The 15,256-nt window shown below is 39.5% G+C and overlaps 1 protein-coding gene across 5 annotated transcripts in view; it reads left to right on the top strand.

Moving 5' to 3' along the window:
* Nucleotides 1-15,256, top strand: part of RIC3 (RIC3 acetylcholine receptor chaperone) — a 56,172-nt gene that overhangs the window by 37,172 nt on the left and 3,744 nt on the right. For all 5 annotated transcript variants that reach the window (XR_012918969.1, XM_012783953.3, XM_076002209.1 and 2 more), the window contains one exon: nt 7,177-7,322. Coding sequence is in view for 4 of the 5 variants with exons in the window: in XM_012783953.3 (XP_012639407.2) it covers nt 7,177-7,322 (146 nt within the window). In the remaining variant the exon portion in view is untranslated. The remainder of the gene's footprint in view (nt 1-7,176; nt 7,323-15,256) is intronic.

Raw genomic sequence — 15,256 nt, forward strand, 5'->3', positions numbered from 1 at the left:
GACAAGGCTGGAAGAAGAATGACAGGGTGAGTGGCAAAACCCCATGCAGGAGGATGTGTTGAAAGGTCCTTCCTACAGCTTTGGCAGCACATTGCGGACTCTTTGCCCCAGGAAATCGCTGTTCACTTTGGCATCTTCTATAATATTTGCCATCCTTGATGGTATAATGCCCCATGCCCTTTCTCTGTTCACTGGCTCCAGCCTTGTCCATCTTTGTCTGGATAGGAGAAGAGTGGGTATTCTCAGATTGCAGCCTCCTGGCATTTCCCTGCAATGTATACAGTATGGTCAAAATGACATTTAAGGGGGTGAACCTTGCCTATCTGGGCCCAGGAAACTTGACCTTCTTTTGGTATGGAAAGCAAGGTCACTATCAGAATGATCCCCAAAGTGTATAGATACATGAATATATCTGTGTGTGTGAGATAATAGTTGATATTTATTGAACACTTACTAAGGACCATGCTCTGAGCTAAGTGCTTTATATACATTATCTAATGTATGGCTGTTTATGTGAGTGTGACTAAAGCATTTTGTGTAGTTATGCTTTTCTGGCCTTTTCTGCCTCTGCCCTATAGCTGCCACTTACAGTCTGGGTGGAGAGCTACCCAGGATTTTATAGACCCTCATGCTTCAAAAATATCTTTAGTCTGGGCCATTGGAAGCCCCAGGCCACACCTAAGGGTCATGAAAACCATGACGAATACCTATGGGCAGGACCTCTCACTTGGGAGACCTGGGCCTTGGGGTAAGGAACCACATGAAGATATTTCCTCATTGTTGATTAGCAGACTCCTTTAACTCAAATCAAATTACCCACCATTCAACCCATGTACACCGTCTGTCTGTAGCCCGGATGTGATACTATAACGCTTAACTACCATCTGTCCTCTTTGTGCCAGGTTTACTTCTCCATGTTTTATGTGCCAAGGCAGAGGAGTTGTCACTAAGCTGCAGCTGGAGTTGTACCATCTCCTTATTTCTGGTGCCAGAGGTCCTATCCTAGAATGTTTATTTTTTGTAAGGTGCTAAGGTGTGGACTCCTGAGAACATACTGATTCAAGCCTGAAACATGGCAGAGGTTATGTAAAACATTTTCCACAGTACTTCTCAGGAACTGGAGAGCAGCTTTTCTTCCACTGAAGAGAGCACACCTCCTGACTCTTTGCCAGTCTTTCATTTTCCAGTCCATAAGATGTGACTTTCTGATACTCCTTAATCCAACATCTTTTATCCTTACAGGTGGGCCCTGAGGGACTATGGGTCCTCAAAACTGGCAGCTAGGCAGCCTATGTGTCTTAATCTGTTTTCCGATGCTTTAACTGAATACTACAGATGGGATAATTTATAAAAAATAGAAGTTTATTTGGCTCATAGTTATGGAGACTGAGAAGTCCAAGTTCGATAGGCAGGTGTCTGGTGAGGCCTTCTTGCTGCGTCATCCTATGGTGGAAAGGCAGAAAGGCAAGCTAGCGTGTGGAAGAGAGTGAATCACGAGAAGCCAGACTCCCTTTATAACAATCTGCTCTTGCAATAACTAAACTACTTCCTCAGTAATGACATTTATCCATTTGTGAAGATGCTACTATCATGACCTAATCATTTCTTAAAGGGCCTGCCTCTAAATACTGTTACAATGACAATTATGTTTCAGCATGAATTTCAAGGGGACTAATATTCAAATCATTGCACCATGTTTCTGCATTGTTTTCATTTTTATACTTTATATCCTTTAATGTCAGTTTCTGTGGCATTGGTTCTTTTACAAGTCTGTGCTTCTATGATTATTATAAGAGCCCAAAATACTCCAGTGTTTTTTCAGTCAAATCAAAATTGTATCACATTTCCAGGCTTCTGGTGGTCAAGCAGAGAATTTAAGACAAAGAAGACACATTCATTTATAGCTTCCCAAGTCTTTATGTACTATTTATTCCACAACTACAAGATGTTGTTGGCTTAAAGTTTGAGAAATATGCAGTTTATGAAACTTTATCTTAATGCTTACATAAGAATAGAAATATGGAAAAGGTTTTTGATATTATCTAATAAAACTTTTCAGGTAGCTTTCACATTTAAATAATGAAACCTTCTGGAAGGTCAGTATTGTGTCATATTAGCTCTGATACTAAGCAAAATACCCCACGGACACAAAGACTAAGGAAAAGATCTAGGAATCAGAAGTGCGGTGTCCTCATTTCTGTTTTTATAGTCAGCAGAACTTCCTACCTGGAGCGTCATGCCTGGTTGTAATGGTTTATCTGTGAGAAGTACGGTATGGCTCAAGAGATTGCAAAGAGCCCTGGTAGGCATGTTGAGTATGTTTGTGGGACTATAGATTTCTGGCATGAATTGTGGAAATGTAAACTCTTTGAGGACAGAGTTAATCTGTTTTGTTCTCTGTGTTCATATAGTACGTACTAAGTAAATATTTGTTGTTGAATAAGAATAGATATTCACTTTTGATATAAGCATTTGTATTAATACATTATTTTTGTGGTAGAAGAGTAAATCATGACCATTCCCTGTTGAGATCTTTTTCTTCAGTTCCTGACCTCTATATTCAGAGCCCTACTAGCCATATCCCATAGATACCTACCCTTAGCCTCATCAATTGATAAATCTCTCTTGAATGAATGAATGTCCAAAATGGAACTCATCATCTATTCCCAACTGAACCTACTCTACCTTTAATATTGGCATCTTAGCAAATGGCTCCACCATCTACTTAGTTGCCCAAAGCGGAAATTAGATATCATCTTTGATTTACCTTTTTTCACTTTCTACAACTCATCAATCACCATGTCTTATCATTTCCACTGACTTAATTAATAAGTCAGTCTTCCTGCAAAAGACTGTAAGTTCCATAAGGATAGGGATTATCCTTCTTAGTTCTAGAGCCTAGCACAGGTCTATAAAGGCTCTAGAAAAGCATTAGTTGCAGTGGAAGAAAGAATAAGTGGTGAGTGAAAGCCTTTGTTTTTGACATAGATCGTAACTATCTGGTGGTTTCTTTTTCTCTGATTTTGTCTCCCTTCAGTTTACTTTCTACTTTCCAGACAGATGGATTATCTCTTTTGTTTTAATCCTTCAACAGGTCCCTTTTGATCTGGAAAAAGTACGGAATCTTTAACATGGCTTACATGATCCTGAGTGACCTGATTGGTCTTGCATACCTCTATTGCTTTCCCTTTCTCCATCACTTGCTGTCTGTGGTCCAGCCACACTGACCACTTGTTCCTCTAAAATCCTGTGCACTTTTGCTCCTAGGACTTTACAGATAATTTTTCCTTTGCCTGGGATGTCCCTTCTCTCCCACCCCCGTAGTACACACTTATTTTGATTCTTGCTTATCTAAATAGGTCTCAAAATTGACATCATCTTCTCTGAGAGTTCCTCCCTGAACTCACAGAACTTGGTTAGAGGCTCCTCCCCTATGTTTGCACAACACCCGGGTTTGCTTGTGATTACATGCATCATACTACTTTCTGATAACTTTTCTGTCTTCCCTAATGCCCTGTAACCTTGAGGGCAGAGAATTTGCATTGTTCAAATTTGTATTTCTCATACTGGCACATTGACAGTGTCAGTAGATATTGAAAGAGTGAATGAGGTCAGTCTAGAGAAAGTACTTTAAAGAGGGCGGCTTCTGCCATGAGAATGTCTTCTTTGGTACCTATTTTCCTTTACTCTGCACAGTCCTGTGTGGTGTCAGTGGCAGGTATTATTTCTCTATATGGAACTGTATCTAAGAGAAGGGAAAGTGTGCTGTAGGAACATATATTAGTTTTCTGGGGCTGCTGTAACAAGTTACCACAAACTTAATGGCTGAAAGCAACACAAGTTTACTATCTTACAGTTCTGTAGGTTAGAAGTCCTATACTGAGTAAAAACCAAGGTGTTGGCAGGATTGCATTCTGTTTTTGAGGCCGTGTGGGACAATCTGTTTCCTTACCATTTCTAGCTTCTAGAATTCTTGGCTTATGGCCCCCCTCTTCTGTCTTCAAAGCCAGCAACAGTACGATTGAGACTGTCTCATATCGTCTCACTCCGACCTCTTCTGCCTACCTTTTGCACTTTTAAGGACCCTTGTGATTACATGGTACTCTCCCAGATAATAAAGGATCATTTCCCTGTTATAAGGTCAGCTGATGAGCAACATTAACTCCATCTATAACCTTGCTTCCCCTTACATGTCAGGTAACGTAGTCATAGGTTCCAGAGATTAGGACGTGGACATCTTTGGGGGGAGTGCATTATTTTGCCTACCACACAGAGTCTTGTGGAAAAGGGAGAATCTGAATAAGCCTTTCAGGATGGAAGGATTTCCTCAGGCAGAGTTTGGAGAAAGAATGCTTCAGAGGGAGTGGGCAGCACAAGCAGCAAACAAGGTGAGTGAATCAGGCATGGTTTTGGAACAGTAGGTAGTCCTAAGTAACTGAGGTGGTATCCACCAGGACTGAGGTAAATGGGTAGGGAGGTAGGCAGTGAGAGAAAAACTAGAAAAACAAACGAGGGCCAGACTGGAAGACCTGAGTGGTGGTAGGCTGCAACGTTTGGAATTCATTGTCTTTACAGTGGACTGCTTCTGAAGGCTTTTGAGGAGAAATGTCATGATCTTCTGTGCTTTAGAAAAATAACTCTTACAGTAATATGTAGAGTGCCTACAGGCTAGAAATTTATTGAAATAGTTCTAGCAAAAGATAATAAATAGGCCAGTGAGAGTGGAAAAGAGGGGCCATAGTAAGGGTACTTCATGGAAGGAAAAAAATCACAGGCTATAGCACGATACTTTGGGCCTTCGTATAAAAAGTCAAGAATAAAGGTAGAATTCAGGCTCCTTTTCAGTAGAGGTGATGATTTAATCTGTGATACTGGTTCAGATTCTTGAGAGATTGATTATAAGAATGGAGAAATGAGAGTCCTACGATTGAGCCTTGGGAAAGCCATGTTTTAGGAGGTGAGAGGAAGAAAGTGAGCCAGGGTCAAGGATAAAAGTAATGGTTAAAGAAGTGGGAGGAATACAGATGTCTGAAAAGCTAAGGGAGGAGGAAGTTTCAAGGAGAGGATTGTCCACAGCTTAGAGAGGTCAAGAAGAATGAAATGTGAGAAAAAGACCCTTGGACTTAGGAGTAAAGGGGTCATTGATGATTTTTGCAAATTTTGGTAAAATGATAGAATGGGAGCCAGAATTCAGGGAGGTGGAAGAAAATGGATGATGAGGAAATGAGGACCAGTCAAACTAATACATAATTATTGAATATTTACAGCGATCATGGCACTGTGTCTATACGGTTATGAACTTAATTATCACTGCCCTCTAGGAGTATCAAACCAAGTTGAGACAATAAGGAATCCATGAAAACATTCATTGCAATAAATTCAAAAGAGGTCATAAGGTGGACCATGATTAATTGCCTAATGCTACAGCCCCCAACCTCCGGGCCATGGACTGGTAGTGGTGCTGTTGGGAACTGGGCCACAGAGCTACGCCTCTCCCCAGCTCCATCCCCCCATCCATGGAAAAATTGTCTTCCATGAAACCGGTCCCTGGCGCCAAAAAGGTTGGGGATTGCTGACATATCATATGGAGAATATGAGTATACTTGTTCAGAGTTAAATGATGCTTTAGTTTGGAATTCTCTGAGAAAGCTCTTTTCTGTTCTTGTTTCCCCTAGCTGCCTCATCCTCTTGTAGTTAAAGGCTTCTGGTTTTTCATGACTTAGGAAACAGAACCAAGACTGTTTCATTCAGTAAAGATCAGAATGCTCTGTGTACAGTACAGAGAAGTAACAAGTGCAGCCTGAGGGCAAGAGCTTTTTGATTAGCAGGTAGTGTCTTCCAGTCTGCCCCAGAAGGCTTCCTCAAAGTGGGCTATTTTAATAGTAAGAATTAGGGGTTATGTGGGGCATTAGCTGTTGGGATGAGTCAGGCCTCCTAAGTTGAAGGGAAGAATAGAGCTGTCAGAGGCTTCTAAGTTTAGAATTTTAGTTGAATGGAGAACAAGATAGGTTTCTTTGAAGCCATTTAGCATGGAAGAAGTGGAGCTCATGGTGTTTTTGTTTTCCTTCCACTGTCTAGAACTGTTACACCTTCATTTTCCTCAGTTATCCTCTTAATGTTGAAAGGAGAAATACTTTTTTCTGTTTCCCTATTAGTTATTAGGCTAAAGTTTGTGAGGCTGAGCATAAAAAGGAATGCAAGCTCAGAACTGGTTTGTTAGACAATAATATGGCATCTGTACTAGGCTGGTAGAGTTTTTCCTTCCTAAGTGTTATAATAACTTGGAATGCTTAGGGTTTTTAAGAGGAGAACAAGCAGTCTCTGTTAAATCCTGCCACTAGATAAAACTGATCTCAAAGCAGATAGTTCTGAGTCTTTTAAGTAGGGCCTTGTTTGCTTATCAATGTGATACAGTCCTCTCTCAAAGAAAATAATCATACTATTGTAATCCTTGAGCATCATGTTATTTTTGCGGATATTTTCCCAGGGCCACACAGCTAAATTGGGACTCAACCCAGGTTTTCTAAACTGTGGAACTTCAGCACCGTGATTCAAGAATTGTACAGAATACTATTAGAAGTCAGGATAATTTTGGTTATCATGCTGCCATTAACTAGCAGTATAAATACATTTATAACCCAATTTCTGTCTAGATGACTGAATTTTCAGAATTACCCAGCTCTAAAATTTTAGAATATATCATTGTTCCTACACAAGTTAATTAAGCCTGGTGATTCTAGTAGCGTATTTTTCCCAGAGCGTTTACCTTTGACAACTTTGGTTTAGAAAAAAGTGGCTTATAGTAAGTGGAGTAATATCAGAAACAGTGGAAATTGCTAGGATATTAGAGAATCAGGGCTGTGAAGTATACTGAAAGAACATTGGACTGAAAGCTGAGACATCTAAGGTCTGGTCCCAGTATTGACATTAACCATTGTGGGACCTTGGTCAATCACTTGATCTATTCTGGGCCTTACTTTTCCCATTTTTATAATAAAAACATTGAACTAACATCAGTAGTTCCCAGTTGTGCAAATTCAGGATCAATTCCTAGAATAATTATCTGCTTCTGTTGGACTTCCTATTCTAGCATCTAGACAGATCATAGTGATGTTTATGTCCATTGCTTAGGAGTATTATTGATAAATGGCTGGATTGTCTGATATTTCTAAGCAGAGCACAGACTGTGACTTCTGATCAAGAGAAACGATTGCTGCATCAGCTCCGAGAAATCACCAGGGTCATGAAAGAAGGAAAATTCATTGACAGAACTTCTCCAGAGAAAGAAGCTGAAGAGGCCCCTTACATGGAGGACTGGGAAGGTAAACAGTGTCTTCTCATTTCTTTATTAGCTGTCTGCCCAGAAAAGAGATCATATAAATTTTTTAAAAATCAGCTTTATTACTGAAGTATAATATATATACAATAATGTTCACCAATTTTAAATGTATAGTTGGATGAATATATAGAGTTTGTGTAATCACATCATAAACCTGATATAAACCATTTCCCTCACCCCAGAATGTTCTCTCCTCTTTGCAGCTAATCCCCTCCACCTGCCCCTAGCAACAATTGAAATACTTTCAATCCCTATAGTTTTGCCTTTTCTATATAAATGAGTCATAACCACATATGTTCTTTGGTTTCTGGCTTCTTTAATTTAGCATAATGTTGTTGTTGAATGTATCACTACTTTTTAAAATTGCTGAGTATTCTGTTATTTGCATATACCATAATTTGTTTATCCACTCACCGGTTGAGGAACATTTGGGTTGTTTCTAGCTTTGAGCTCTTATGAATCAAGTTGCAATGAACTTTGCATACAAGTCTTTGTTTGAACATAAATTTTGTTTCTTGTGAGTATATACCTAGGAGTGAAATTTCTGGGTTTTATGGTAAGTATATGTTTACCTTTATTAGAAATTGTTAAACTGGGCCAGGCATGGTGGCTCACACCTGTAATCCTAGCACTCTGGGAGACTGAGGCAGGAGGATCGCTGAAGGTCAGGAGTTTGAAACCAGCCCGAGCAAGAGTGAGACCCCATCTGTACTAAAAATAGAAAGAAATGAATTGGCCAACTAAAAATATATAGAAAAAATTAGCTGGGCATGGTGGCACATTCCTATAGTCCCAGCTACTTGGGAGGCTGAGGCAGGAGGATTGCTTGAGCACAGGAGTTTGAGGTTGCTGTGAGCTAGGTTGACACCACAGCACTCTAGCCAGGGCAACAAAGTGAAACGCTGTCTCAAAAAAAAAAAAAAAAAAAAAAGAAAAAGAAATTGTTAAACTGCTTTCCAAAATGACTCTACCATTTTGCCTTCCCAGCAGCAGTGTATGAGAATTGCAGTTACTCCATATCTTTGCTAATACTTGGTATTGTCAATCTTTTTAATTTTAGCAATACTAGGGAATATATAGTGGTATTTCAGTTGTGACTTTAATTTGGATTTCACCAATGACTAATGACGTTGAACATTTTTTAATGTGCTTATTTGCCATCTGCATATCTTTGAAGGGTCTGTTCAAATTGTTTGCCAGTTTTTAAATTGGGTTGATTATGTTCTTACTGAGTTGCAAGAGTTCTTTATATATTCTAGATACAAGTTCTTTATCAGTTATGTATTTTGCAGATAATTTCTCTTAATCAGTAGTTTGCCTTTTTCTAGTTTTTTATGGATTAAAATTTTTTTTTATTTCAGCATATTATGGGGGTACAAATGTTAAGGTTATGTATATTGCCCATGCCCCCCCCCCGCCCCGTCAAGTCAGAGCTTCAAGCATGACCATCCCTCAAACGTTGCATATTTCACTCATTATGTTTGTATATACCCATCCCCTCCTCCCCCCTCCCACCTGCCTGACACCTGGTAAATGTTATTATTCCTATATGTCCGCTTAGGTGTTGATCTGTAAATACTAGTTTGCTGGTGAGTACATGTGGTTTTGCCATTCTTGAGATACTTCACTTAGTAGAATGGGTTCCAGCTGCCTTTTTAACAGCATCTTTCAAAGAGCAGAAGTTTTTAATTTTGATAAAGTATGATTTATCATTTTTTTCTTTTATGATTCACATTTTTGTGTCCTGTTTAAGAAATCTTTGCCTAACTCTAGGTTTGCCAAACTCCTATGTTTTATTCTAGAAATTATGGTTTCAGTTCTTAAAATTAGGCTTGTGATCTTAATTTTTATAGGTAGTGTGGCATGTCAGGACTGAGGTTTATTTATTTTTTTCCACATCAAATACTCAATTGTTCCTGCTCCCTTTCTTATATTTAATTCTTGGCATGTGTGTTGAAAATCAGTTAACCATGTATGTCTGTGTCTATTCTGGACTCTGTTTTGTTCCATTGATATATATGTCTATAGTTGTATCAGTATCACTGTCTTTATTACTGTGTCTTTATAGTAAGTCTTAAAATTGGATAGTGTAAGTTTTCTTTTTTCAAAATTTATTCACATTTTCATATAAATTTACAATGAGTGTCTCATTTTTTTATGAAAAAGCCTGATGGGATTTTGATTGGCATTGCATTGAATCTTTAGATCAATTTGGAAGAATTGATGTTATAACAATATTGAATCTTCCAGTTCATGAACCTGTTATATTTCTCCATTTATTTTGATCTTTGAAAATTTCTCTTAGCAATATTTTATAATTTTCAGTGTATAGGTCTTGCACATGTTTTTAATAAATTTATCCCTAAGTAGTTTGTATTTCTTATGAAAGTGATATTTAAAAATTTTTGTTTGCAGGCCGGGCGCTGTGGCTCACGCCTGTAATCCTAGCTCTTGGGAGGCCGAGGCGGGCGGATTGCTCAAGGTCAGGAGTTCGAAACCAGCCTGAGCAAGAGCGAGACCCCGTCTCTACTATAAATAGAAAGAAATTAATTGGCCAACTGATATATATATATATAAAATTAGCCGGGCATGGTGGCGCATGCCTGTAGTCCCAGCTACCCGGGAGGCTGAGGCAGAAGGATCACTCGAGCCCAGGAGTTTGAGGTTGCTGTGAGCTAGGCTGACGCCACGGCACTCACTCTAGCCTGGGCAACAAAGCGAGACTCTGTCTCAAAAAAAAAAAAAAAAAAATTTTTGTTTGCTACTATACAGAAATACAATTGAGTTTTGTATTCTGACCTTGTATCTTATGCCTTGCTAAATGCACTTAGTTCTAGTAGCTTTTTTAAAATATAGATTTCTTGGCCGGGCGCTGTGGCTCACGCCTGTAATCCTAGCTCTTGGGAGGCCGAGGCGGGCGGATTGCTCAAGGTCAGGAGTTCAAAACCAGCCTGAGCAAGAGCGAGACCCCGTCTCTACTATAAATAGAAAGAAATTAATTGGCCAACTGATATATATATAAAAAATTAGCCGGGCATGGTGGCGCATGCCTGTAGTCCCAGCTACTCGGGAGGCTGAGGCAGAAGGATCACTCGAGCCCAGGAGTTTGAGGTTGCTGTGAGCTAGGCTGACGCCACGGCACTCACTCTAGCCTGGGCAACAAAGTGAGACTCTGTCTCAAAAAAAAAAAAAAAAAAAAATATATATATAGATTTCTTGGGATTTTTTCATGTAGATGATTAAATTATCTATGAATAAAGACAGTTTGACTTTCTCGTTTTTAATCTGCCTGCCTTTTTACAATTTTTCTTGCCTCACTCTACTGGCTAGATCCTCCACCACAACACTGAATAGAAGCTGTAAGGGTAAACATCTTTCTTTCCTGATATTGGAGGGGAAAAACATTTTCCATTGGTGTGATGTGGGCTGATGGTTTTTCACAGATGCTCATTTTCAGGTTGAGGAAGCTACATTCTACTCATATTTTTGCTGGGAGTTTTTAGTTATAAATAGGTATTGCATTTTTGTGAATATTCTTTTAAATCAACTATGAGATGATCATATTATTTTTCTGTTTTAGTTGGTTAAAATGGTGGATTACATTGATTTTTGAATTTTAAAACAACTTCATGTTCCTAGGATAAACCCTACTTTGGTATGGTCAAATGGAGATATGGCTAGATTCAATTAGCTGAGGATTTTTTTTATGTTTATATTTATGAGGGATATTAGTCTGTGGTTTTCTTTTCCTGTAATACCTTTGGTTTTGATTTCAAGATAATGCTGGCCTCATAAAATGTGTTGGGATGTGTTCCTTCTTCTACTTTCTGGAAAAATTTGTATAGAATTGCTCTTATTTCTTCCATAAATGTTAGGTGGAATTCTCAAGTGATACTGTTGTGGCCTGGAGTTTTTTTGGTTTTTTTTTTGTGGAAGACTTCTAACTATAAATTCAATTTCTTTAATAGATATAGTGCTATTTGGGTTATTTCTTCTTGAATGAACTTTAATAGTTTCTATCTTTCAAGGAACTTACATATTTCACCCAAATCATCAAATTTATTATTAGTATAACGTCGTTTATAATGTTCTCCTATTATCCATTTTATGTATGTAAGATCTATGTGTGGGGGTGTGCCCTGCTCTATTCCTGATACTTGAAGTCTGTTCTTTCTCTCATTTCTTGCCCTGATCAGACTTGCCAGAAGTCAACTTTTTTGTTTTTTTGAAGACAGGGTCTTGCACTAACTATATCAATAGTAATATCCTCGTTGTGACATTGTAGTATATAGTTTTGGTAGTTGTTACCATCAGGAGAAACTGAGTAAAGGGTACATAGGATTATTTCCTTTCTCTCACTTTTTTTTTTTTTTTTTTTTTTTGTTTTTGAGACAGAGTCTGACTCTGTTACCATAGTGCAGTGTCATCATCATAGCTCACTGCAACCTCAAATTCCTGGGCTCAAGTGATCCTTGTGCCTCAGCCTCCTGAGTAGCTGGGACTATAGGCATGTGCCACCATGCCCAGCTAAATTTTCTAATTTTGTAGAGTTGGGGTCTCTCTCTTGCTCAGGCTGGCCTCAACCTCCTGACCTCAAGCAGTCCTCCTGCCTTGGCCTCCCAAGGTGCTAGGATTACAGGTGTGAGCCACTGCACCTGGCCCAGAATCCTCTTTGTCTTTCACTTTTGACAATTTGATTGTATGACTTAATGTAGTCTTATTTGGGTTGAATCTGATTGAAGACTTTTGATCTTCCTGTACCTGGACATGTATACCTTTCCTCAGAATTAGAAAGTATTCCATTATTATTTCTTTAAGCTTTATACCCTCTTGTCTCTCTCTTCTTGAACTCCTATGCCTCAAAAATTTGCTCTTTTGATGCTGTCCCATAAATCCCTTCTTTGTTCCTGTTCATTCTTTTTTCTGATCTGACTGTATGTTTTCAAATAATCTGTCTTCAAGTTCACAGGTTCATTCTTCTGCTTGATCAGTTCTGCTATTGATGCGCTGTATTATATTTTTCATTTCATTGATTATATTTTTAACTCAAGAATTTCTGTTTTTTATATAATTTCAATCTCTGCTGAATTTCTCATTTATTGTTTTCCTGATATCAGTGAATTATTTCTCTGTATTTTCTTTACATTTATTGAGCTTCCTTAAAAATGATTATTTTGCATTCTTTTTCAGGAGGTTCATTTGTCTCCATTTCTTTAGGGTATGTTACTGGTAATTTTTGTTCCTTTAGTGGCATCATGCTTCCCTGATTGTTGATCTTCATGGCTGTGCATTGGTGTCTGCACATTTGAAGAAGCAGGAACTTACAATGGTCTTTGCAGATGGCTTTGTCTGGGAAAGCCATCCACCAGTCAGCCAATCCACAGATTCTGGGCAGGCCAATTGGCATGGTCTGCAGGCAGTCTTGCTGCTGGAGTCTTTAGGCAGGCTAGCCTGGTGCTAAGTCCATGGGGTTGGGCCTGAAGCCTGGATCTACTGGGATAGACCTGTTGATTGCATCCTTGAGGGCAGACCTGGAGCATAAGTCCCTGAGGGTAGGCCTGGAACCTTTATCTGGAGGGAGGGGCTGGCCTGGGGCTAGATGGGCCTTGAGCTTGAGTCTGCAGAAGCCAAATAGGCATTAAGATGGTCATGGTGCCTGGGTCCACTGAGACAAGGCTGGACCCTGAGTCCACAGGAACTGGCTTGGTGCTGGGGCAGGCCTGGAGCCTGAGTCTGCATGGGTGGGCTTGGGTCCTGGGGCCGTGGGTCCCAACCTGGAACCCAGGTTCACAGGAGCGGTCCTAGAGCCTATAGCTATTGGGACTGGCCCAACACTAGGGTCTATTAGGATAACCTGGACACAGGGTTTGTTGGATTATAGGGGTACCTGGGCCAGTCTGAAGGATGGAGGTCTCAGAGACCAGCTAGCAGGCCTGGAGCCTATGTCCATGGGTGCTGGCCTGGTGCCTGAAGCTACTAGGGATGCCATCCTGGTTTTGGGGTAGCTCTGGAGCCTAGGGCCACAGTTGCTGGCATGGCACTGGGTGGGCAAAAAATCTGTTTCTGCAGGGCGGCCAACCTTGAGGCTGGGGCTGCAGGTGCAAGCATGATGACTAGGATTTTGGGGTGGGCCTGGAGCCTGAGTCTGTGTGGCCTTTCCTCTTAAACTAAAGCAGATAGTCATGAAAATCCAAAGGTAAGCTTTGTTCTTGGTGTGGGGAGAAGACAAGGACATGCCAACAAATGAACTTCTCTTAAGCATTTAGTGGTCAGCATCTAACCAGTAAGGGGCTTCCCAGTCCCTGTCCCTGAACAAGTAGCATGTGGAGCCCCTGGGTAGCTAAGCTCCATTTTACTTAGTGGTCTGTCCACAGTGAGTTAAGCCTCAGAATAAAGACTGCATTGGCAAGATTCTTAATATACTGCTGTCAGTGCTGGTGAGGGTGTGATAAGATGGACAGTTTTTATATCACTGGTAGGATTGAAAATTTATACTACTCTTCTGGAAAGTAATTTGGCAGAGTATAAAAAAGGCTTTTAAAATGTCCATTCCCTTTGGTCTAGTTTTCATATTTATAGAAATCTATCTTAAAGAATTAAGGAAGTGGACATGGATTTACATTCAGAGATCTTAACTGCTATATTACTTATAATAGTGGAAAATTGGAAAGAATCTAAATGTCTTATAGAAGAATGATAAATCATGTCAATTATGTAGCTATATGATGATATTTTTTCAGCCAACTTTCAAATGCTTAATGACATGGAGAAATGCTCAGGATATAATGTTGAATGAGAAAAATCAGGGTACAACATTTTAGGTACAATATGGTCCCCCTTTATTTAAAAAAGGGGGGAAATATATGTTTATATTAATATGTGGTAAAAAGACGAAGTAAATACAGCAAATTATTACCAGTGGTGGATTGTGGGTGATTTGTGTTTTGTTTTTTAAACCTGTCTGTATTTTTTCAAATTTTCTACAATGAGTCTGTATGACTTTTATAGTCAGAAAAAAAACAGTAAATGTAGAAATGTCTCTGCACACCCTATACTGCACCAGAAAAGACCGCTATTTTTCACAATTTGTAGGCAAAAAGTGGTTTACGTTAGGGTTGAATTTGCCAATTATCATAATGTGCAAATGGGTTCTGAATCCTCCAGCTTTTTGCATTGTGTCATGAGCACGCCGGCCGCTGTTGCCAGCACTGGCATGTGAGCTCAGCACGGCCCATCTGCTGCTCGGGCTTGCTTGGCTGACACAGATTTATTTCATTTAGTTCCTTAATTTGGCAACATTTTCTCTTTTCTCATTATCATAGCTAGGATTCAGTACCAGTGTTACTCATTTTGTTTACCAGTTTGTTGTTTTCTTTTGTTCCATTTTGTGAAGATGAAGAAGCCAACAATGGGAATTCTGTCTTCTGAAAATGCAATGCTTGTCCTTCGGGATCTTGGGCATGTCTTGCTAAAGTGCTATTTCTGACACTCGCAAGCCATTTCAATTGTTTTGATAAATAGAAAGCTTCATGGTGTATTTTTCAAAGAGCTTAGCATTTCTTTCCTCTCCTCCCCTGCCCCAAGGAAGATTTGGAAATGGTTCCAAATAGAAATTATAAACATTAGCCTTGAGCTGTGCTTTCTCCATCTGGTATTTGGTGCATTTTTTAAAACTGAAGGCTCATGTTGTTTGTTTAATCTTCATCAGCACTGCAGAAGCACGTGGTATGAGACTTAACTCTGCCAGAGCACCCTACACTTAAGAAGGGATTTTCCTCTGAATTGGTTTGCATTTCAAAGAGCATTGGGATAGTCAGCCAGATTGCTAAGAATTTGCTCAAGTGAAACTTTATAACTATTGGAATCGTCTTAGAGATTTCTTGAATGTATTTGCTAGGATAGGATGGCTGCTGCCTC

The sequence above is a fragment of the Microcebus murinus genome, chromosome 4, assembly GCF_040939455.1.
Source record: "Microcebus murinus isolate Inina chromosome 4, M.murinus_Inina_mat1.0, whole genome shotgun sequence".
Classification (NCBI taxonomy): domain Eukaryota; kingdom Metazoa; phylum Chordata; class Mammalia; order Primates; family Cheirogaleidae; genus Microcebus; species Microcebus murinus.